At 31.7% G+C, this 24,826-nt stretch overlaps 2 protein-coding genes and 1 non-coding gene across 3 annotated transcripts; all 3 read left to right on the top strand.

The window, feature by feature from the left end:
• The first annotated feature begins 471 nt into the window (after positions 1–471).
• On the top strand, positions 472–903 carry LOC107956599 (probable calcium-binding protein CML28). The gene has a single exon (XM_016892204.2). The coding sequence runs from the start codon at positions 557–559 to the stop codon at positions 803–805; it is 249 nt and encodes an 82-aa protein (XP_016747693.1). The 5' UTR covers positions 472–556; the 3' UTR covers positions 806–903.
• A 1,251-nt stretch (positions 904–2,154) lies between these two features.
• TRNAS-AGA (transfer RNA serine (anticodon AGA)) lies at positions 2,155–2,236 on the top strand. The gene has a single exon. It is a non-coding gene; the product is annotated as a tRNA-Ser (tRNA).
• Positions 2,237–4,687: 2,451 nt separating this feature from the next.
• Positions 4,688–7,030, top strand: LOC107956600 (putative transcription factor bHLH086). The gene is made up of 5 exons (XM_016892205.2): positions 4,688–5,222; positions 5,300–5,401; positions 6,056–6,121; positions 6,236–6,301; positions 6,673–7,030. Exons 1-5 carry the CDS (start codon positions 4,692–4,694, stop codon positions 6,790–6,792), a joined length of 885 nt encoding a protein of 294 aa, XP_016747694.1. The 5' UTR covers positions 4,688–4,691; the 3' UTR covers positions 6,793–7,030.
• Positions 7,031–24,826: the final 17,796 nt, after the last annotated feature.

The following is a 24,826-nucleotide window of genomic DNA, read 5'->3' as shown; positions in this document are numbered from 1 at the left end:
GATTATCATACTTGGTCGATTGTTATGAAAACGTGAATAGATTATGTCACCGTGTGATTGATGGGGAAAGCCGAGAGTTCTGAAACCTTAGAACTCGTTAGAGAGAGACTCAGATCTTTTTAGTCCTATCTAACAGCTACATAGTGTCCATCAATGCCTTTGTAGTTCGGCCTGTTTCTTCCGAAATATTGAACTCCGATAGGTTCGAGTCGAGCTTGAGTCTATTTACTTGTCTCAAGCTCTTGATTCTGGTTCTTGAACAATGCTTAGACAGAATCAACAAGATAAATTCAATAAATACGTTAAAATATGATTTGTTTAGACAAAAATAAACACAAAATAGTGTGTGGTTAAACTCAATTGACTGAGTCTATTGGTTAAATTTTATCCTTTTCCTTACCTAAGATGTAGAAATGTCTACCAAACATTTTTGACAGGTGATCCGTTCATGATGGAAAAATTTCCCCTTGTCTTTAAAAGCAAAAAAGGTTCTTTATTTTAAAAAAAAATTAATGATAACAAAAATAAATAAACCATAAACAAAGTAAAAAAATAAATGGATGATGAAGAGAAGGCTAACAATGATCGCATTTTCAAACGTTTCGATGTGAACGGGGACGGAAAAATCTCTGCAGCAGAGCTCGGAGAAGCATTGAAGGCGCTCGGCTGTGTCTCGGTGGAAGAAGTTTCGAAGATGATGTCTGAAATGGATACTGATGGCGACGGCTTCATTTCATACGAGGAGTTCATTGCGTTCGCCGCTGCCAACCGGGGCCTAATGAAGGATGTTGCTAAAATATTGTAGTTCTTTTTAATGCTACTCTTTTGGTAATCAAATTGTGACATGTCTTTTAATTTCTTCCAATGATTGATTCCTAATGAATGAGCCACAATTTATTGATAGATTCGACAGAATCACGAATCATCACTTCGAAAGATTCCAAAAATATAACGAATTCGATGAACGCATCACTTCTTTATAGGATTTGGTTGTGAGCAGTTGATATTTCGAAAGTGATGTCCTCATAGGCAAAACTTTTTTAACATCCCTCCTCTTTCCGTAACTTTCTTATTTGCAGGCCTGTTTGTATCATATTTCGAGACTTCTTAACTGTGATAAACAATGCCATGTCTATTACTGCATCATGCATCCATAGGTAACATTTTCCAACAACATTCTTCCCCATTCAAATTAAATCTTCAGAATATAACTCACAATACAAAAGGCAAAATTGTACTTTCTCATTGAGGGGAACTAAATTTTAAACGCTCAATCACTTTATCTTCTTCATGACCTTGGAATAATAAGTAAAAGAAAAAGAAGGAAAATTATGAGTCAATTTTTATGGTATAGAGTGCCGGTTTCATGGTAGGCTCTACAAAGGCAGAATTGAAGTAGATCCCATCATTTTTTTTGTTTCCTTTGTTGTCCGCCATTATTGTTGCTGAAAGCAACTGTGATTGTCACTCTATTATTGAGAATGTCACTCTAAACTAGTGAGTAAACAAGATAGCAAAAACACTAACAAAGTCACACCCTTGTGGAGAAAGGATTGGATGAAATTGTTATTCCACGTCATCCCTATCCCTTTCCGTTCGGGGAATGACAAATTAGATTTTTCCAATAGCAGGAAAATTTTAATCTGTCATTCTCTTATTGAAAAGAGATAAAGATTACATGGAATCACAATTTCATACTATCTCTATTGTATGAAGACCTCAAATAATTTCATCCAAATTCAAAATAAAGGATAAACCAGCCTTCAAATTTAAATTTCGATTATCTTCAATATTATTTATTCAATATGATAGAGGGCATGTAGTTTTTAGTTCTCCAATTCCCTTAAAATAATATCTTTTAAAACTTCTTATATAATCCTGCATGATTAAAGACAAATCAAAATTACCAGCTCATGAAATTAACTTTTAACTATCACAAAAACGTTGTTATACTCAATACCATAACAAAAATGACTTTTTATAGTTTTGATAACTAAGCTCATTCATCAAATTTTAAATTTAATGAAAATAATTAAGATAAAAGTATAATTTTAATTCTGTAAAATAAAAATATGAAGCCTTACATCTTGATTTTGTATAAGAAAAGTTTTGTATTACAGTTAAAAAAGCAAAATGGAAAGTTGCCATCGTCAGGTGGGCGTGCCGGAGTGGTTATCGGGCATGACTAGAAATCATGTGAGCTCTGCCCACGCAGGTTCGAATCCTGCCGCTCACGTTTTGCTATTTTCGTTTGGGCCAAATTCATGTTTTGGCCACTCAACTTTAAAAAGTTACAAAATACTCACTGATCTATTTGAAAGTTTTTATTTAAGTCATTATACTATTAAAATCGTTGTTCTATGATTTTTTCTATTCACACCACCAGCACCAACCAAAAATTTTTGTTCCCCTTCTCTTTTATAATTTAATTTTTTTCATGAAACAACTTTAAGCATCATAAATTTGCAAACTAAAATTCAAACAACTTTTTTCTTTGATCTTTAACACTGATCATCAGATCGACTTGGATGTAAGATACGTTCTTTTACTTGTTGAGGGATACTGATCTACAGTAACAAAATATAAATAAAAACTTTTAAATAGTTTAATAACTATTTTGTAACCTTTTGAAATTCAATGGCCAAAATACAAACTTATTAATAGTTTAGTGGTGTTAAATGTAATTTAAAAGAACTGTCTACGTATAAACGGAATTGTAGGAAACGATTACGTCTAAAATCAATGCCCTCACTATTCAAAGCATGTGATGATTTAGTTTGCATAATCTTTAGCGAATTCTTGTGGATGATATTCAAAGACATGCAAAGCTCTTAAAATTCATGGTATGAGGACAGCAAACAATTCTCCTAAAAACATGGAATTGCTCTTTGTGTCCACAAGGCCAGCTTTGCTTTTTATGCAATTTCCCCCCTATAGACCATCCAACAAAACATGTGGAGAGGATGATTTTCATTGGGCTCACAGTTACTAATTAATAATGGATATACAAATTGAATTAACATTTCTTACATCTCATTAGCCATTACAATAGATAAAAAGGTCTTCGTGTCAGCCTTATAATCAGTGTTAAAGGTTCCGACTAATTTAAGAGTTTAAGAATTATTGAATAAAAAATTTATTGGTTATAATAGTTAATTCGTGTTATTTAAAAAAGAAAAAGATTGAACTGGCGAATGTTAAGTTGATTAGGTTAGGTGAATTCAGAATTAAGTCCAAAAGTAAGTGGTTGATTAATTAAGTTCGCTTTTCAATTTTTTAACCTACTTATTTTAGAACATAATTTTAAATTAAAATCCCAATCAACTTTAATTTGTGTTTAACCAGTCGTAAGTGGAAGATAATCGATTTAACCTACTTAATTCATTAAACTGTCTTCTTTAAAAAGAATCAATAGAATTGATGAATGTTAAGTCAGTTCGAATTAAAGTATGAATTAATCAATTAAATTTGATTTTAGATTTTTAACCCAACCGACTAGTGTCCCTTAATTTCTACATTAAAAAAAAACTCAAGAAGTATAGAAGAACAAAATCTTGAGATACTGGAACCAGATCAATGCTAAATAATCAATTGAAGTACCAGACAATAGACTAGATGGCCATGATTTGACTTACAAAGCCACCATGAAAAAACCAGTAGAAAACCCACATGCAGAAGTGAAACAACGTAGGAAGCAACCTCAAAAAGCTAAAATTTTCTTTAAGTGTATGAAGCAAATAGTTCATATAACAATAAATATGGGGGGAATCTGAGAGACGTGGGCATGGAGAAAATTCCGCCGATCCTTATGCTGCTTTGCAATTCTATTTTCTTTTTCTACCTTTGTTTTTCCATTTAATCTTCGATCAACCTCTGCCAGCTAACAATCCCGATGCAATCATATTAAATAATATTATATATGTGTGTATATAATTTGCTAGTTCATTACATCTGAGAAATTGCAGCAATATTTAATACTGTGTTTCTTGTTCCCATAAGGAGAAAAAAAAAACCCAAGTATTTTCGATTCCCATCTATAGTTTAAATATTGCATTAAAACCTATCATGATTAGAGAGGTTAATTTCATAAAATGTCCATAAATTATTGCTCTATTCTAAATTGGTCATTAAATTTCAAAACGTTCTAATTAAATCCTCAAAGTATTAGTATTATATTAACCAGATTATTCTGTTAGCCTAGCTATGAATTTAGGCATATTTAATATAGGTGAATTATATTGTAAACACGTGTATACCGATCACACGAACAACTTGTATCTAACATGTTAAAAAGATAATATTAATAAAAAATAAGATTATTTCTTTTTGGTTTTTTAACACGTTAGATTCGATTTGTTCATGCAGTAGGTGCATTTTTATATACAATTTCATCCATGTACTTAAATACACTTGATGTCAAATTTGAATAGCATTTAATGTTCAAGCTAATTGTTAGATTGACGGAAAGACCTGATGTATATACTAATAATTTGTAGACTTAATTAAAATATTTTGAAAATTGAAAACCAATTCAAAATTCAAGTCATGATCGAGGATTTTTGATAAATTGACCCTCATTAATATTTATATGAAATATTAATATTTAATTTATCAGTTTGAATTTTTAGATATATATATATAGGCCTTGTAGGGAAGTTGTCATTCAACCCCAATTTTTTTTCACTATCATAATGGCACTAGCCAAGGACCCTATTTGCTCACTTCAAACCTCGTCTTTCAATAATGGAAACTTTGATGAAGGTGGTGATGATCACTTGAAAAAGCTTGGCGGTGGTGTCAACAACTTTCAGATGACTAGCTCTTCCTCATGTTACTCTCCGGGTAGTGTTGATTCCGACAGTTTCGTGTTCCGGCCACCGCATGAGGAAGTTCATTCATTGATAAACTTCAAAGGCAGTTCAATGTACGACAACTTCATTTATCAATATCATCATGGGACCAATTATGGATCTCTTCTTAGCTTTGAACAAAACGAGAAGGCTCCGCAAAGCGGTACTTACTTAAAAAGAGCAAGTCAAAAAGATAATTATTCTATGTGGGATCCTCGCTTGGTGGAAGATTTTAGTTGCTTTGAAACAGCTAGCAATTTTAGCTCGAAAGAGAACAATGGAGATTGGTTATACTCTGAATCAGCAATGGATGCTGATAGTATACCGGAGTTACGGTCACCAGGAGTTGCCGGCGTTAAGCGTCTGAATACGGTACCATTTCTTCTTTTCCGTTTCAATCCAAGTAATTAAAACACAATTCATATGATAAAATTGTGTTTTTTTTATAGGGAGATAGCACTCAAGCTTTGAAGAAACAATGTAGCAATGAAGCTAAGAAGGCTAAATCAAAGTCCGGTCCTTCAAAGGATCCTCAAAGCATTGCAGCCAAGGTTTGCTTTACATGCATTGAAACTTGTTTTTTTAGGGTATAATTGCACTAAGAATCCCTAAACTATCCTCAAAATTCCAAATTTGTCTCAAACTCTAAAACATTCTGATTGAGTCATCTACATATTAGAGTATTGTATCAATCACGTCTTTCTATCACTTTAGTTTCTATTTAGATATTAAATGCTAATCTAGATTTGACATGAAGCATATTTAGAGCACGTGAATTAAATTATAAACATGTGTACCTACTACATGAATTCTCTAGATCTAACCGGTTAAAAAAATAGTCAATAGCAATAAAATTCAAGAGAATTTTTCTTTTCTCTTTTTAACAAGTCAATTCCAAGTTTTCCATGCATTAGGTACGCAAGTGTTTATAATATGATTCACTTGTTTTAAACATATTCGATATTAAATTTGAGCTATTAATTAATATCCAAGCTAATAGTTAGGCTAATGGAAAGATCTGATTGATACAGTACTGATATTTTGAGTACTCAATTAGAATGCATTGAGGTTCAAGGATCAATTTAAAATATAAACCATAATTTGAGGATGTCATGTTGAATTAACCCTTTTTTATAAATAGAAAAACAACCAAAATCAAGAGGGAAAATTAACTATGAGAAATTGCTTTTGATATAAATATACAGAATCGACGTGAGAGGATCAGTGAGCGGTTGAAGATACTACAAGAACTAGTGCCTAATGGCTCCAAGGTAAGCAATTAATTATTAATTACTACTGAAACTAATATATATTTTCCCCTTGTACTTATTTGTTAAAAATGGAAATTAATTATATGCATGTTTATAAATTTGTTTGCTCCACAGGTTGATCTAGTTACCATGCTGGATAAAGCAATTAGCTATGTCAAGTTCCTTCAATTACAAGTGAAGGTGAGAGAGAGATCTTCAGCTTTCTAATCATCATATAGGGCTTATCATAAATGGCAATTTTACTCAAAAGGCTTTGTTATTTTATGATATATATGGGTGAATGTAACTGATAGGTTTATTATAGTAACTTAATTAAATTAGTCCCTCTATTATTCAACTGATCAATTTTGTCCTTATATTATTAAAAAGAATCAAATAAGGTCAAATTAGAATAGAATTAACATTTATTGTTTAACAAAATTAACATTTTAAAAATTTTTATGGTACTGTAAATGAAATCTTTTGTTTGGAATTGAACTACAATTAAAAAATGATAATTTTTAAGATATTTTTTTAAGTAAATGTTAACTCTAATCTATATATATGGGCAGGTGTTGGCAACAGATGAATTTTGGCCAGTTCAAGGAGGGAAAGCACCTGATATTTCACAAGTTAGAGAAGCCATTGATGCTATACTCTCATCATCACAGAAAGATATGAATTCAAGCTAAAAGCCTTTCTTTTTAATGTTACTGGTGTTTAATTAAACAAAAAAGAAAAGGAGAACTTGAGTAGATAGTATAGGAAATCTTTTTTTTTTTCTTTTGAAGATCTTGTAATAGATATTTTCATTTCTTAATCATCTAATTTGAGCTAAGATTTCCAACTTATGATCTTAGTTTCATTTCACTGAAAATCTGTCTTTTTATATGTAAGGCACTAATTGTTTACATATGAATAAATCGATAATTTGAGTATTAGATTTTCTGTTACAATGAAAAATATATGTAATTTTTGAAAAAAAAAATACTACAAGTTGGTATAAGTATCATGGAAGCTCTCGTGGTAAATTGCATTTTGTCCCTGTAACATCCCAAAAACTGAGTTAGAAGAATTTGAGTTTTGAGATCAAGAGTGGAAATCTCTCGATTCTACGTTTAGATTTTAGAAAATTTTGCAAAAATAAATTTATTTGGTTAAGTGGTTAAGTGTTCTAGCTATGTAGGTGAGGTTTTGGGTTTGAATCCTATCCCTTGAAATTTTCTACTTTCGACAAAATCTCTATCTTTGGACATGTGGGTTATAAGTTAAATGCAGACAATTGATATCAAGAATGAGTTTGTTGGTTCACTGGTTAAACTTCTATATACCCTTTGGTCTTGTGTTTGAATCTTTACATGCGTAATGAGAATATTTTTATACTAATCCGTAAATCAGTCTAGTTTCCTTTTTAATTTATTTAGTTAATTAAGAGGTTGGTAACTCCCTCCTCCTTATTTCTGGGACAAAAAGAAAATTTTCTCACTTCTTTTTGTTTCTTTTCTTTTTTGGTTTTTCTTTGCTTTCGAATTACCTTCGTTTTGTTATTGGGCGTGAATTGGATTTCGTGTGGGGCTTGACCTTTTCTCGTGGTTCCGTTCTTAGCATTGGTAAGAGCCAATTGCCTATGTTGCTACTGTGTGGTTTTCTGTCGGTCTTTGAATTCCATAGCAAGGAACGATTCATCCTTGAGAGTTTGTTAATTGGTTGTTTGAATCAGGAGAGGTTCGAGCGACGTCTAGCGTTCCTTCAACAATGTAGGAATCGCGTGTCCGTTGTTCATTGCCGGTAAGTTTCGATTTGGAGTGTTGTGTCGAAAGTTCTTCGACATAGATTTGGTTTGGATGTTATTCAAGCGATCTGTTCCGGTTTGATTGTCTAATTTGGTTACTGTAACCTTGTTTTAGGCCTGAGAATTATCTCTGTTACTTTCAAGTCAAAACCGTATCAGGTGGGTACTGTAACCCAACTTTCATTTCGAGTTTAGTCATTAAAAAATTGATTGTCAACGTCACATGGCCGTGTGGTAGGTTGTGTGAGCCACACGGCCGTGTACCATGACGTCTAGTAGGTTGTGTGAGCCACACGGCTGTGTACCAGGTCGTGTAACTCATTATTCATGAAAATTGAAGGCACGCGACTTGGCACACAGGCGTGTGCTCAGGCCGTGTGCGGTTATGTGTTATGTAAGGTTCACACGAGCCAATGACACGGGCGTGTGTCCAAGCCGTGTAACTCACTGATTGTGGATTAGGACTATACAGGCAGGTGACACTGGCGTGTGTCAAGATGTGTGGGACACACGAGCATGTGCTAGACTGTGTGGAGGCACACGGGCCGTTATCCAAGCTGTGTGAAACTACACAGACGCGTGGACCAAGATTTGGAATTTTTCCCTCGGGCCACAAGCGTCATTCGAAACGAACGCAAGCCTACTATAGGATCCGTATGATTTGAATTAGGCTATATAACTTGATATCTGATGATCTGATGATGAAAAACTTGTGATCTGTACGTATGTCTACTATGTTTGAACCTAAGTAAGTAGGACCTGTCAGGACATAGTGTGCTATTGTCTAATGTGCGCGGATTATCTAAGTACAATCTGTATTTTGTTAAGTTTATTGGCACACCTTTACGTAACTCTGTTGCTTATGAACATGTGATATCCGAATATGTTGAACCGATTGGTACTGATTCTGATTTATAACTATGTATATGACTTCATGACAAATCTAATATTATTTGTTAAGTTTTGATAAATTATTTTATAACGCATTAACTCCCATGCCTACTGACTCTGTTACTGTATGATAGCATGACTTACATGCTTATCACTCTGCTTCTGTATATGCATGCCATGACACATTGCATGGGACTTGGGATGATGTGAAAGGAGGAAGTTTTTGGAAGTTTGATTATCTGTATTATCTGGTGGTTTAACCATGTTTCTATTCTGGCAGATTGGCTGCAATATAGTGGCTTGACCACATGTATCTGATCTGGCAGTTTTAATTGCAAAATTTTAGTGGCACTATCCACAGTTATCTGTTAGTGTGATTTGGCTGGATGAGTTCTGGAGGGAACTCTATTTTGGTGTGTAGCAGAGTTGGGTAGGATGTTTTCTGATAAATCTATATTCTGATATGTTTTGAAAAATACCGCATCTGCACAAACATACATTCTCTGCATAGCTCTGTTCAGTTTTGCTCTACTCTGTTATGTTCTGTTCTGTTTTGCTCTGTTCTATTCTACTCTGCTCTGTTCTATTCTGTCATGTTCTGCTCTGTCCTGTTCTGGTAGGTTTGTGTTGTTCTGTTAAATTAGTGTGATGGCAACATCCGTGAAACTCATGTCTATTTCATTCTGGTTTTATACTCACTATTAAGGTCTCTATGTTACTCTGATTTGTATATTATATTTTGTTAATTGTAATTGATGTTGGTTATACACTGGGCTTTATAGCTCACCTTTTGGTTTTGGTTTTGTATTTGTGTGTTCAGGTAAGTCTCTGATTTGGGACTAGACGGTGTGTGGGAGCTCGGATTGTTTTGCAAAAATGTAAAAATGCTTTTGATCTTTTGGGTTTGTAGTGTGTTTCTGAGCTCGTCTTGGTTTTTGCTAAATTCGTCAGTAGCTGATAATTTTTAACACAAAACTATAAAACCACTCAAGTCGACAAAACGGATTTCAGTTTTCTATGTTAAACTCCAAAAAAATATTTCGCCACGAATCAAGTAAAGTTTTGAATGTTTTCTAGATAATTTCTGAAATCAGTTTTCAATACATTGGTGTAACTTGTCCAGATTCAGCTTAAACTTCTAAGTCGGATTTAAAGTGTTACAGTCCCCTTTACTAAAAAATGGATAAATTAATTAGTATTTGTACGTTAGATCAAAGAGTAAACTAGTCTTTTTTGTTAAAAATTTCATCCATTTTTACTGTTAAAATTGGCAGGACCAATAGAACAACCAAATAGTTACACATGACATGCCACATTTACCTCATTCTGACATACGTGGATTAGTTTTTAGTAGTAAAAATAGATAAAACTTTTAACAGAATGACTAATTTACTTTTTAATCTAACATATAAAAAATAATTCGTCCATTTTTCAATAAAAGAGATAATATGCGAACCAACTCTTAGTATAAAGCCTAGTGACACTTTTACCACTATAAGTTGCATGTCCTGGCGCCTACATGAAATTAATTAGCCAACTGCACATCCAATTAGGGGTGAAGTTAGAAATTTTTTTAAGGGGTCGAAATTAAATTATAAATTTTTACGATAGTAAAAATGCAAATTCACCATTTTAATATTTATATTTTTTATAAGTTTTAAAGGATTAAATCAAATTTTTATCATTCTTAGGGGGCCAAAACACAATTTTACCTTTACTAAATTAAATTTTTATAAACTTTAAAGGGACTTAAATAGAAAAAGTTTCATTCTAAGAGGACAGGGGCGCCTGCCAACCCCTGGTACTCCACTGCATCCAATAGTAAAAGAGTTACGTTGTAGAATACAAATGTGCATCTAATATAAATATTATAGAAATGGTTGATGTTGTAAATTAAATTGCTTGCAAATCAAGCCAATATATATGTGTATATTAAAAATTTCAATTTCAATTTTGTTAAATTCCGACTTATAATTGATAATGTTGGATGAAATCTTTAGATTTAAATTTTAAAGTCTAGAGTTTAAATGGTTCCAATTAGGATTATCCTTTGACTTTAAGGCCAATTGTGAACAAAACGTTAATGTGAATAAATCCATGTATTGTCTCATGCATGAAAATCTAAAGAATCTTCTCCAAATCTTAACTTTTAAACAAGGATTAACCACATGCTAATCCCACTTAAAGTGGAGCATAAATTATTAATTAATATTCTGCCAATGTTCAAAATGAAACAGAAAATTGAAACCGATATAATTAATTAATTTTCATATCTTCATAAACAACAACGTGGGACTTTTTAACATCTTTCCTCAACAAATTTATAATATATATTTATAATGTATAATTTTATACCATGTTAGTGAATCACATATTATTAAAAATTTTCCAAATGAAATTCACTTAACTTTATTTTTAATGATATGTTATTCTCTGATTCATTTAGGGTTAGTGTATCAAATATTAACTCTATATATAAAGATATGAGTTTGTATAATTTTATTAAATTTGAAATTACATTTTATATTTATATTAAAATATATTTTTATTATTTAAATTATATAATTTTGAGTTATACTTTTTTTTTTAATTTGGTTGTAAGTGACCATCAAATTGTAGAAATAACAAAATGTATCTTTAGTTGTGCCAAACTATTTACTTTTGTTGATACAGGAGTCTTGACTTGAATGAAACGATGGCTAAAACTCTTACGAGACATCCGTTTGGCACTGTTCAAACTGTGTTATCCCCATCCCCACTCTTAATATTGTATCAAAAAAGTGTTTAACAAGGAAGAGACAAAGAGGAGAAGGCGGCGATGATTGTCGGGCCGATTCACTTGTGATAGGTGAAGAGCCAAAGGTTGAAGATGGAGGAGAAGGGAGAAGGCAAAAGAGGAGGAAGGTGGAGATAATTGGGGGAAACACTTAAGGTTTTTTTAGGGAGAAAGAAGGATCCCTTGTCTCTCATGCTCTGGGATATATATAATGGGGTGCCCTTGTCTGGTAATGCCATGTAGCCGACAATATAGATGGTAGGCTTGTCCATGTGCTTGGCTGGGTGACAAGGCTATTACAGGTCAGTTATCGCCATGTGTAGTACTATGTAGTATTGCTCTGATATTTTCCTTACTGAGGTTGTACGAGGCTATTATACTTTAATGGTCTCTGCGAAGGGTCTCTAGGGTGGTTCCAAGATGGTTCGAGAGAGATTCGTGGAGGGTCATTTGTAGATGTTCTAGGTGAAGGGGCATCATAAAAGATATGTAGCGAAGGATTACTCGTGAGTTGCATTCAACAAAGAATCTTTACCAAATTGTTTTATATTCTGCCATATGTCACTGCTAAAGTGGGAGTATAACAATTTTATTATTAATGAAATTTAAATACTTTGAACTTGAAAAAATATTGATATTTCAAGAAAAAATTGAAATTTAGATATTTTTTAAATATTCACAAAAAGTTAAATTAATTATTTGGAGGGATGGAAGTCGAGCCCAACCTCAAGTTTATCTAGAAAGAAGTCTGATATGACTAAAATTATATTCCATTTAATCATCATATAATTGAAAATTTTAAGGATCATGTGACATTGGAGAATGGCAGGGTGGATATTTGATAATATTAACAACAAATTGAATGACTCAAATATAAAATATAAATGTTGAAGCTTATATAGCAGCTTGCAATAAATTGATGGTGGTCCAATTTGAAGGCAGATTTATGGATGAATTTAAATATACATATATTAATGCATGTTGACAACTTTGAAGACAAATTAAGCTGTTTTTATTTTATTTTATTTTATTTTGGAACATGGAAAACTAGTATGGGAAATACTCAGTGTTTAATATTTAATATATGATATTATAAATTTATACTATAAGGTGTGTGATGTGGGAATTTTGACTTGGAACTGTCTCGTGAGTGAATTAGGTTGAACATTTCATCAATTAATTCCACAACAAACCATCTGGCTTTATAATTATAACTAATAATTTTTTAATAATTAGTGAAAGGAAATGAATTATTTAGGATCCAACTCAAATTTTTATACTTATAACATATATTTTTATCACTGTATCAAAAAGTTGTTAGCAAAGCTGATATCATAGTTAATTAACTTAGTTTGTTTTTTCATTTAATTTTTTGTCTTATTGTTTTAAATATACACTCTCTTTTTTTTTTTTTTTGTAAGGCAAATATATACATTCTTATATTGTATAGCTATAGTTTTATATGCTCACGTGGCAAAATTGGCTCACTAAAAAAGCTTTTTTTTTATATAAATATTACATTACTAAAATATGAATTTCTTTTAAAAATAAGTTGAAGTTTAGAATATAATATTTATGAAAGTATTAAAATTACATAAAATAAAATATTAACATACAAAAATTTATATAAATTTAATTTTAATAGTATATAATTTTATACCCGTACTACATATCATATTTTTAATAACATATTATCATATGATTCATTAATATTAATAGAATTATATACCATCAATATGAATCAAATTTATAATACTTCTGAAACATGACAAAATAATATAAGTATACAATTTTGGTGTAAACTAAATTATTATAATAAGTTATAAGACAACTTAAAATATAATACAACATAAACATAAACGATCTTAAATTGAATCTCTAAAATCTGATACAATTACTTTTAATTAAATTACTTTAAACAGAAGGCAGCTTAATATAATACAAATACAACATAATGATTAAATTACTTTAAGCATAAGACAGCTTACTTATTTTGATATTGGCAATTTCTTTTGGGTACTTAATATTGACAACCTTTGATTGCAAATTAAGTGATCTAAAGAATGTTTGGCTTTTTCATATGCAATTAGGAGATACTCCAGGCTTGACTTGAGGGTTTGGATAAATGATTTTGCAATTCGAGATATTTGATTCCAATTAAAATTTTATTTGAATTTAATTTTCAAATATTATATCTGTTAACTAGTAAGGTAAACAAGGGGAAGAAAGTAAGGGTTTAGTGAAGAATGAAGGAGCAAAAGTTGGGAGGAAGCCTCAATTCTCTCGGGAGAGATGGGAGGTTAGGTGAGTTGTGTCAGTTTGTGAGCTATTCACATTGCCATTTTATAGTAGAGGACAAATTTAGCTATATGTCTTTAGATTGTTGATGTAGAAGTCTGATTTGATATATTTGGTAGTGATAGTGATGTGATATTCTAGGATAAGACATGTTAAGGTGACTAACAATTAATTACTCTGAGTTTCCACGTGGTCCTCATATAGCCTTAGCGTTAGCAGAGATACATAGTTTGCCAAATTGAGGTTTGTACACTGACCACAAGTGAGGAGATGCATGGTTCGCCAGGTTGAGGTTCGCAGACTAACCATCAGTAAGCTTTAAGGTCTACTATATGGAGTATAACAATTGCACCCCCATACGAGTGAAGGTTATAAAGTGACCTTCATGAGCCTGGTGAAGAATTCGTAGTATAGATGTTCTCATTTTAAGCCTAATATATATTTTTTGAATTTATAATTTGAATTTTGAATAATTGAAACTTTCAAAATAATTAAATTTATGTGGGAGAAATAATAATTTTTACATGCCAGTTAATTTGAGTTCAATGATGAAGTTTGTGAAACGTGAGGTGTGTTACGACGTGTTGGTTGGATTCCCAATGAAACTGTCGTTACTTTTAATATTTAGATACACATGTCGTGTGTTGATTGAAGGAACTGAGAACTTCAACAACACTTCTAGTATCAATCCAAAATTCTCTTGACCTCAAACCCCACAATCATCGATGAAACCACTAATGAATAATTACCATCTGGATCATTCAAATTTGTTTCATCATGATTTAAGAATCCAACTTTCTACAGTTGTACCTATCGAGATTTCTTTGCTGATGTAATCATGGACATCATGCTGTGCAGATAAGCTTTCCTCTTAGTATTGGATCTAGCACATTCTTCATTAGTGTCAATTGTTACATTAATCATCCCTATTGGGACCTGCTTGCCTTTTCCTTTATCTAATCCCTGCGAACTAAAAGCATTGTCGTCTTTATTTCTACGACCATAATGTTGCCCTTCTCTAACAATCATCGATGAAACCACTAATGAATAATTACCATCTGGATCATTCAAATTTGTTTCATCATGATTTAAGAATCCAACTTTCTACAGTTGTACCTATCGAGATTTCTTTGCTGATGTAATCATGGACATCATGCTGTGCAAATAAGCTTTCCTCTTAGTATTGGATCTAGCACATTCTTCATTAGTGTCAATTGTTACATTAATCACCCCTATTGGGACCTGCTTGCCTTTTCCTTTATCTAATCCCTGCGAACTAAAAGCATTGTCGTCTTTATTTCTACGACCATAAGGTTGCCCTTCTCTAACAACAAACCATAGCAATTTTCCTCTGTGAACTGTAGACTCAATACCATCTCTCAAATGAATACAATCATTTGTTGTATGGCTTTTGTCATGGTGGAAATCACATACATCCGTTGAATTGTCTCTATAAATGTTAGGTCTCAAATGATGTGAAGGTTTCAAGATTCCCTGATTCTCTATTTGACTTAAAATTTACGCTGGAGTCGTTGTCAAGTCATGGTAGGACTAAAATTGATTATGCGAAGCCCTTTGTTGTCATCACTGACTTTGTTGATAACCTCTATCTGTCCTCATTTATCCTTGGTAGCCTCGAGAGTCACTGGAAGGATATCCCTGTTACCCCCCATCCCCACTCCCTCACAAGTATAAATGTTGAGAACGAGTTCTCCCAACTCTATCATGCAACGGGGGTCACTTCTTTGAGAATTATGTTAGTCTCTTGAGGTTAGCGCACTAGTTTCCTAAACTTGCAACTTAGCTTTTTCTAATTTATCGTTTTCAACGAAGACATGAGCCTTCTTGTATAATGCTAACAAGTTGGTTAGGGGCTTATCGATTAAGTTATATTTCAAAAATTGGTGAATTGTTCTAAACATGAAAGCTTGAACAACAAATTCTTAAGGGACATCTTTTGCAACCATAGTTGCTGCATTAAACCTTTTCACAAAATCACTTAAAGGTCCATCCTTGCACTTCTTGATGGATATGAGATAAGCAGGGGATTGTTTCAATATCTTGTTCACCAAGAACCTACTCATAAACAATTCCACCAGCTATTCGGAACTCATAATGGAATGTTATAGCAATTGCAAATACCACACCTAGGCCAAGTCTTTTATGCTCCAGCATGCTGTTGATTTTCGGAGTTATAATACCATGGGGGTATTGATAAAACTAGTGGTATGGATTTTGTTGGTTGGTTTGGGTTTATGGGGGATATTGTTGGCCAGCATGCAATGGATCCTGGTTTAATTTTTTGGTCTACTTCATATTCCCTTCGGTGCTATGACCAACGGGGTTTGTATGTAACACCCCTAACCCATATCCGACGCCGAAACAGGGTTACAGGGCATTACCAGACTTATAGATCACACAATCATACATATCATATTCATTTCTCATTCAAATCAAAAATCATTCAAATTCATTCATATAGTCCCCAATACGAGCCCTCGAGGCCCTAAATAAACATTAGAAATAGTTTGGGACTAAATCGAGTACTCAAGAAATTTTTTTGGAAACATGAAAAATTTTTAAAGGTACAGGAGACACACACTCGTGTGTCCAGGCCGTGCGTCTCACACGGCCAAGAGACACACTCGTGTCTCAGGCCATGTGGGCATTCGAAATGAGGCCACACGCCCGTGACTTTGCCCGTGTCTTAGTCCGTGTCCGAACTAGTGAGCATACTGACTTGGGTCACACGGCCAGACCACACGCCCGTGTGCCAGGCTGTGTACCCTTCGAAATAGCCTCACACGCTCGTGTGCCAGGCTGTGTGCTAGGTCGTGTGAAAACTGGAGGGTATACTGACTTGTGCCACACGGCCAAGCCACACGCCCGTATGCTAGGCTATGTGAAGCTATTGACTTGTTTTCTATAAAAGTTACAGGGGGCATACCGTGTCACCTAACCTTGTGTCACACACGGCTGAGACATACGCCCGTGTCTCTTCCCATGTGGACAAAAATAAGTCATTTTCCAAGTCATATTTCTCACCCAAATTGGTACCAACCTACACACATCAATTTGCATATAACCATGGTATAATGGGAATTCAAACCAACCAATATCAAGTTTATAACATGTAATAGCAACACATACAACATGATGTTCATAGGCACTTCAATTAACCACATATACTCAAACAACCTATGTATCTCAACACATACCTAAATGGTCAAATACATACATGCATCATTGTGCCTAAAACATAACATATAAGTCACTTATCAATCTAATCCATTTGGTACCCAAAATACAAATTCTCAACCAAGGAATTCACATGGCAACCATACATCACATACAATAAGGCTATTTACATATTTACATAACAAAATATACCAAATTCAAGCTAAATCAAATGGCTAAATACACAACAAAACATATATGCTTCCATTAGCCAAAAGACCTATACATGCTATTTAACCCAAAATATAAAGTTAAAAGTACATAATAACGTTTGATAGTGTGACGCGGTCTCCGACAACTTCTAATTCGAATGAGCTTCTAAAACACTATAAAACACGAAAAAATAAACAGAGTAAGCAATTAAGCTTAGTAAGTTCGTATAACACAGAATTAAACTTACCATTTAACCACAAATTTAGGTAAGTAACTCAAGCATAACACAATTCAATTTGGCCAAAGCCTACCACATAACCATTAACCAAGTTAGCCATGTATTCATATAAAAACCGAGAATCATATATGAATTCAACAATTATTAAATTCCATGTACATGTAATACCTATACCGTGTATCCATATATCATACATAAACCATTTCCATGTAAATACATGTACTAATTCGTATCGAATTTGTATAATCTCGTAATAACACTATGCCCGTTGAACTACTTAGAATATCGTTAGATATGCAGGTAGTACACACGAGGTGTACTGAACTATAATTCGTCAATTCTTGTACATGTATACTCATACGAGCAATAAACGGTAAGCTTCTCCAAGCTGAGTAACGGTAAGCTCATATGAGCTGAGTATCGGTAAGCTCATAATAGCTGGAATCGGTAACCCTAATGACATGTCATTCGTATCCTACGAATTCCTAAGGTTCAAACGGGACCCGGTATTCTTCGTACGTCATCAGTTATGTGCTCGATAATTATACATGATAATCAAACCATTCACATACATCTATTTCAATTAAAGCATTTAAATACGCAATTTAATTACACAAACTTACCTCAAACTCTTACGGAAAAAAAAAACGATCGTTTAATCGATAACTTTGTCTTTTCCCTAATCTAATTCCATACATTGCTTTTCTTGATCTATATAATCAAATTTAACCAATTTAAACCTCACTCTATTCAATTCAATCCAAAAATTCATGTTATGGAAAATTACTATTTTGCCCGTATATTTTTTTTACTTTTTTACAATTTAGTCCCTAGGCTCGTAAAATGAAATTCATGCAATTTCATTCACATCTAAGCCTAGAAAAATTTAATACATGCTCATAGAAGCCCATAAATTTCACAAATTCACATATTTACCACACAATTTTCACATTTCTCAATTTAATCCCTAATTAATAATTTCATCAAAACTCACTTAACAAAAGTTGTCTAATTAACAACAAGGATTCATTTTCTTCCATTAAACTTCAAGAAAAACTAAAATTCTCTCATGTAAAAACCCTAAACTTTCAACCATATTGCAAATTAGTTCCCTATTTAGCTAGATTAAGCTACAACTATCCTGAAAACATAAAAATCAACAAAAACGGGACATGAAAAACTCACCATGCACTAGCCGAAAGTTTGAAACTCAAAAATGGTATCTTCCTTAGGAAATTTCAGTTGGGAGAAGAAAGAAGTGAAAAATATGATAGCTTGGTCTTTATTTTATTTATTTTATCATTAATTTACCTAATTACCATTTTACCCTTACCTAACTTTAAAAATTACTCAATTACCAAGCCATGTACATCCACTATCACCTTTAATGGTCTAATTTCCATATAAGGACCTCCACCTTAAAGTTCTATAGCTATTTAATACCTTTAGCTAATAGAACACAACTTTCACACTTTATGCGATTTAGTCCTTTTCATCAAATTGAGCATACAAACGGTAAAATTTATTAACAAAATTTTTATACTACAATACTATCATGTTGTAGATCACAAAATAATATTAAAATAAATTTTTTGACTTCAGATTTGTGGTCCCGAAACCACTATTCTGATTTCACTAAAAACGGGTTGTTACATTGTAACTTGATCATTAAAAGGATCAAATTGAATACTATAAAGACCATTGGTACCTGGATACGCCATGTCTATCCATGCTACCACACCAATTGTTAACTAGTGAGGTGAACAAGGGGAAGAAGGTAAGGGTACGGTGAAGAAAGAAGAAAGAAGAAACAAAAGTTGGGAAGAAGTCTCAATTCTCTCAAGAGAGATGGGAGGCTTGGTGGGTTGTGTCAACTTGTGAGCTATTTGCATGGCTTTTTTATAGTGATGGACAAATTTGGCTACATGTCTTAAGATTGTTGACGTAAAAATTTAATTTGATACACTTGGCAATGATAATGATGTGATGTCTTAAGATGGGACATGTTAAGGTGACTAACAATTAATTGCTCTAATTTTTCATGTTGTCCTCATCTAACCTTAGCGTTAGCAAAAATGCATCATTCGCCAGATTGAAGTTTGCAGATTGACCATAGATGAGGAGGTGCATAGTTCGCTAGATTAAAATTCACTAACTAACCATTAATAAGTTATAAGGTCTGCTATATGGAATATGTACCATATCAATTTTTAATATTAAAGTGAACAATGATCCCAGCATTTTGTAAGTCATATACAATTTTGTAGCATTATTTTGCAGTAATTTTGAGACCGTACAATTATGTTGCACTTGCTTTGCCAAAATGAATATCCAAAATAGTTTAATATTATTTGAGATAATAAAATCAATTAAAAATTGTGTTAATTAAAAATTTTCCCAATCTTTGAGAATTGAAGTGGCTGACTGGCTAGCTGCTAGAAGGATAGGAAATCACATGCGCAATCCCATTAAACCCGGTTTACACATTCCCAAAGAGAACTTTAATTAAATTATGACATTGGAAAAAGTTACTTTACCATACTTGATATATATTAAAATCTTGTAAACGCGTTTATTTTTATAAAATTATCATTATTAAATAAAATATTTTTTTAAAAAAGTATTTTTTTTTCACTTTTATTTAGAGAAAATAATTCTAAAAAAATAAATAAATGAATTTTAACATTTTAAAATCACATTTCAACCCATTAAATTCTTTAAAATATTATCACTTTTTGTAAATTGTGTTTATTTACAAGATTAATTTATCAGTCTTTTTTTTATTTAATTAGCATATTTGAAATAAGCGATCACCTACTGTCTATAATATATATAATATATATATATATGTACTTTGCAAATATTTTCAAGACAGATTCATGCAAATGAAGATAATATATATTTATACATTTCCAAGACCTGTCTTGCTAAGTACATAAAATCATTTGGAATCCTAATTAAATACCCAGAAATCTGCATTCAGATTCTTTTGTTTTTCCCATTTTACCAACGCCAATGATTGATCATTCCCTGTCTTCAGCACCATGGAATTATAAGATTAATATCTACAATAATTCTCAACTATCAAGTTGCACAAAAAAATTGAAGAATTTGCAGTTTTCACCAATGCATTTATTTCAATTTGAGATTCTATATTACAGATTTTGGGTTAAATTTTATCCAATTATATGTTTCTTAAGATAAAAGAACACTAACTTTTTTTTGTTAATTTTTGCTCCCAATTTTGTATTATGGCCTGAAATCCATAAATATCAGGATAAGTAAATCGATCAAACATGGAGACATGGGAATATATTACACTTTAATCTTCTTGTCTGATTCATGAGATTTCTTACATGTATGTATTCATATTTATATTTATATTTATATAATATTATAAGGATTTGTCTAGCCAGCATTGTCAATTAATTTTCCACAAATAAAAATATATGTTTAAGAGGAAATTAACATGTTCATGTTCTAAATGAAATTTATTAATGCTGCTAAAGTAATTTCAGGAGGATTGAAATCAGATTGTATTTTATCTTTTTTACTCATAAATGAGTAAATTAATTTCTATACATTAGATTAAACAGTAAACTAATCTTTTCAGTTAAAAATTTTATCCATTTCTACTATTAAAAATAGATGTGGTTGACAAAATAATCAGACAGTTACCTATAGCATGTTATATGTACCTTATACTAATGTACAAAGACTAATTTTTAACAATAAAAATAGATAAATTTTTAACAAAAAGACTAATTTATTATTTAATCTAATATACAAAAATTAATTTATTTATTTTTTTAATAGAGAAAATAAAATATAATTTGTGAATTTTAGCTTTATATATATAGAAAGTGAAATTTTATAATTTTGAAGCACTTGTTGGGATTTGAGAATTTAAACACAAGAAGATTGTCTCAAAAGAAGAAGAAGAAGATACATCCAAGAAGTAGCAAATTCGTCATCATCATTAATTGGCCATGTGATTTTAGCTAAAGGCAGGGTGGATACAATATATATCCTTCAAAATTTTGTATAAACATTGGGAGCATGCATGCAGCTTGACCACGTGCAAGATAGAGTTTGCCTCTAATGGAATTTTAAAATAGTCAAGTTTTTCTAAATAAATTAATTATTAATTTTTTTTTTTAAATCTCAATGGTAAACATCAATTAACAAATTATAGTGTCATTTAACACAAACTGATGAATCATATTCAGATAATTCAAATTAAACATACAAAAAAAAACATCCTCATCAAGAAATCAATGGACAAGTCCATAAGTTACCCCCATTCACAGACCTATCAGGAGTAAAGTCTATGAATTTTCTCAACATTTTAATCATACAATGATAAATTTAAAGATGGACTATTTAATTTAGTCACAATAGCATAACAATCACTCTATATGAAAATACATTTAAAATCATCATCTTTAGTTAGGTTGAGTGCTCCTATAATAGCACAGGCTTCCGTCAAGAGAGGATCAAAAGATGTATCACATTCAATTAGCTTGCACCATTATTAATCAAATTTTTATATAAAAACTTACTTCTACTCATAATTTCTCTTTGTTTTTGAAAGACACGTTTAAGAGTGCTCATATCCATGTCATTTTCATTATTACAATAACAATAATACCAACTTAATCAAAATCATTATTAATCATGATTCGTGGAGTAAAAGACATTTTTTAAGATTTTATTTTAAGGTTAAGTTATGGAAAATTTATTTTTAATAATTAATATTAATCAATAGGTTCAATAATCGACTTTGATTAATTGATATGGAGAGGGACAATTTCTTTGACAATTCCGGCTTAAGTTTTGATTGAACTGATCAGCTGAAGCTAAAATTTGGACATTCCATTTGGGCCATCGTCATGAAATTGGGCCGAAAAAGAGGTGGGTGGGGTCTTGTGATTAGACAAGTTTAGATGGTATTTAAAGCTTGAATTATCTTTAATAATAGTCAAGTATATTGACATATGATGAGACTTGAATGAAAAAATTTATGTATGGTAAGATTAAAGATGGCAATAGAAAAGAAATTTTGTCGGTCTCAATATAACATTAACCTTAAATCCAAACTTAATTAAATATTAATTCACTCGTCTTGAATTTACTAAACCCGATCTAACTCACAAATTTAAATTTTTATATTTTTATTAAAACAGAATAATAATTATTAATTTGTTATATTTTAATGATATTTTTAATTAATTTTAGACATAATTTTTAAGAGTATTTTGATAATTCTAAATATAAGCCTCTAAATCGTCCCTACACGTCTTCACTACTTTTAGAATTAGACCTCTTTTGGAGACGAATTTCCGCCCTCAAAGATAAGATGATGTGGAATTAGAACCTTTTTAATCTGGATTTTTACTTCTAAACTTAACAAACCCATCACCCATAGAAAAGAGTTGCAACATCAAAATTTCCAATGATTTTTAATATTGAAATTATGTTAAAAAATTAATAGTAATTTCCATTTCGAATTCGATTTTTGAATAATTATTAACCCAATTTTTTTTAGGGTTATATAAACAAAAATGGGGAAAAATTTTGCCGATTCATAAATGAAAAACAAAAGGGAAAGTACATTTTCTATTCATTTGACAAAATGGAAAAGAAAATGAAAGTCGAAGTGAACCTTTAATTCTATTTTTAAAAAAAGAATAATGAGATTATTAATGCATTATCATTTATCCGTAAATAAGCAGTTGGGTATTTTAGCAAAAGCCATACATGTAGTTGAATAATTAATATTTTTTTCTTAATAATAGTGCTACTTTGAATTAAATTACTTGGATTTCAATTACATTTTGTGATGTTTACATTGCATTACTTCTTGATGTATTTGTCTTTTTTTTTTTTTGTTGTGGAGAAGTTAAATTTATTTGGGCAGAGTTTATAAAGTGTAATCTGTAAATGATCGTCAAATCTCTTAATAGATTTAATATTAGGTCTGAGATATTTGTATTTGATTTTATATTCGGGTTTTTTCTCTCAACATTACCAAGAGCTTGAGCAAGTTTGTTAGGCTATTGAGACCTACAAGAATAAAATCTACTTGAAAATATAAGGTTAGTAGAAAGCGACAAGTTGGGTTATATCCACAGATATCGATAATAATTTTATTTTTTCAAGAAAAAATAATAAAAATTAATTGAAAGGGGTTTATATTCAATCGAAAACTTTAAATTAAATTAACTCTAAATTTAAATTGAAAACTTAAGTTAAATAAAGCAATAGTTAAAAGATTTAGGAAAATCGATCGGAAAATGCTTTAGCCAAAGGTAAATCTTGTTTGAATTATGAATTCAATTATCGACACAAATATAACTTCAACGGCTTTAGTAAATTAGTTCTAGTTGCTGACTCAACATTAGGCAACCAATCTGTTCTTACCTGTTTGGTAACCAAGAGGCAACTCGTTTGAAATTATTTCCCTAACTGATAAATAACCTCGCAACTCAGTGCCCAAAATTTAACTTACCAATAGTATTAGGAACTAGAGAGACCTAATTTTAACCAACAAACTCACCTCAACAGGGTTTATGTAAGCTAGATCATACATTCAGACCACATAATCGTAAACTATAACATAAACAAGTTATGCAATTTGTCACTAGTATTAGAATGAATTAAACAATTACATATTTAATTATTCTAACTGGCATGAAAATCATTCTAAGCTATCAAATACTGATCAAATATTCAATAAACCTAAACAGTTATAATTAAAACAGAAGATGCATGACTACTAAAGAGCAAAGAAGAGTTAAAGTGCAAATAAGTCTCATGACTTTATCAAATCAAACTTCAATAAAACTTTCGACTAGAAAAGAGGAGTTTAGCAAGCTACAAAACCAAAAGCATGCAAAGTAAATAAAAATAGCTATTCGGTCTCTAAATAGCCAAAAGGCATAACTCCCTCTCAAATCAAAGTATTTATAATATTTTTTAAACCTAAATTAGGTTACATAAACTTGATTTAGGTCATAAAACCCATAAAATACCAAAACACCCTTGGAACACAGTCAAAATATGGAACTTCATGTCAAAACAAAGTGATTCTGCACTGGGGTGCTTTAGATATGGCACAAGGGCACCAACGAGGTACTCAACTTCCCATGTTGGGGTGCCGGCTTGGCATAGGGGTACCGAGTGGTTGTGCCAAGGCTCCAAATTCCTCGTTTTCGGCTACGCTTTGCCTTAGTTCTTTGTCTAATCTTTCGATGGTCTCAAAACCTAAGCCTCAAGCTTCTTTGCACCATAGGGTTTGTTTGGTACAAATAAGACTGTAAACTATGATATTTGATGTTC

This window comes from Gossypium hirsutum, chromosome D07 (assembly GCF_007990345.1).
Source record: "Gossypium hirsutum isolate 1008001.06 chromosome D07, Gossypium_hirsutum_v2.1, whole genome shotgun sequence".
Lineage (NCBI taxonomy): Eukaryota > Viridiplantae > Streptophyta > Magnoliopsida > Malvales > Malvaceae > Gossypium > Gossypium hirsutum.
This window is presented reverse-complemented; position numbering and strand designations above follow the sequence as displayed.

Coding starts and splice junctions, on each gene's coding strand:
- LOC107956599 (XM_016892204.2), top strand. CDS start 557: ATGGATGATGAAGAGAAGGCTAACAATGATCGCATTTTCAAACGTTTC.
- LOC107956600 (XM_016892205.2), top strand. CDS start 4,692: ATGGCACTAGCCAAGGACCCTATTTGCTCACTTCAAACCTCGTCTTTC. Junction 5,402..6,055: donor CTCAAAGCATTGCAGCCAAG/GTTTGCTTTACA, acceptor ATAAATATACAG/AATCGACGTGAGAGGATCAG. Junction 6,122..6,235: donor TAGTGCCTAATGGCTCCAAG/GTAAGCAATTAA, acceptor TTTGCTCCACAG/GTTGATCTAGTTACCATGCT.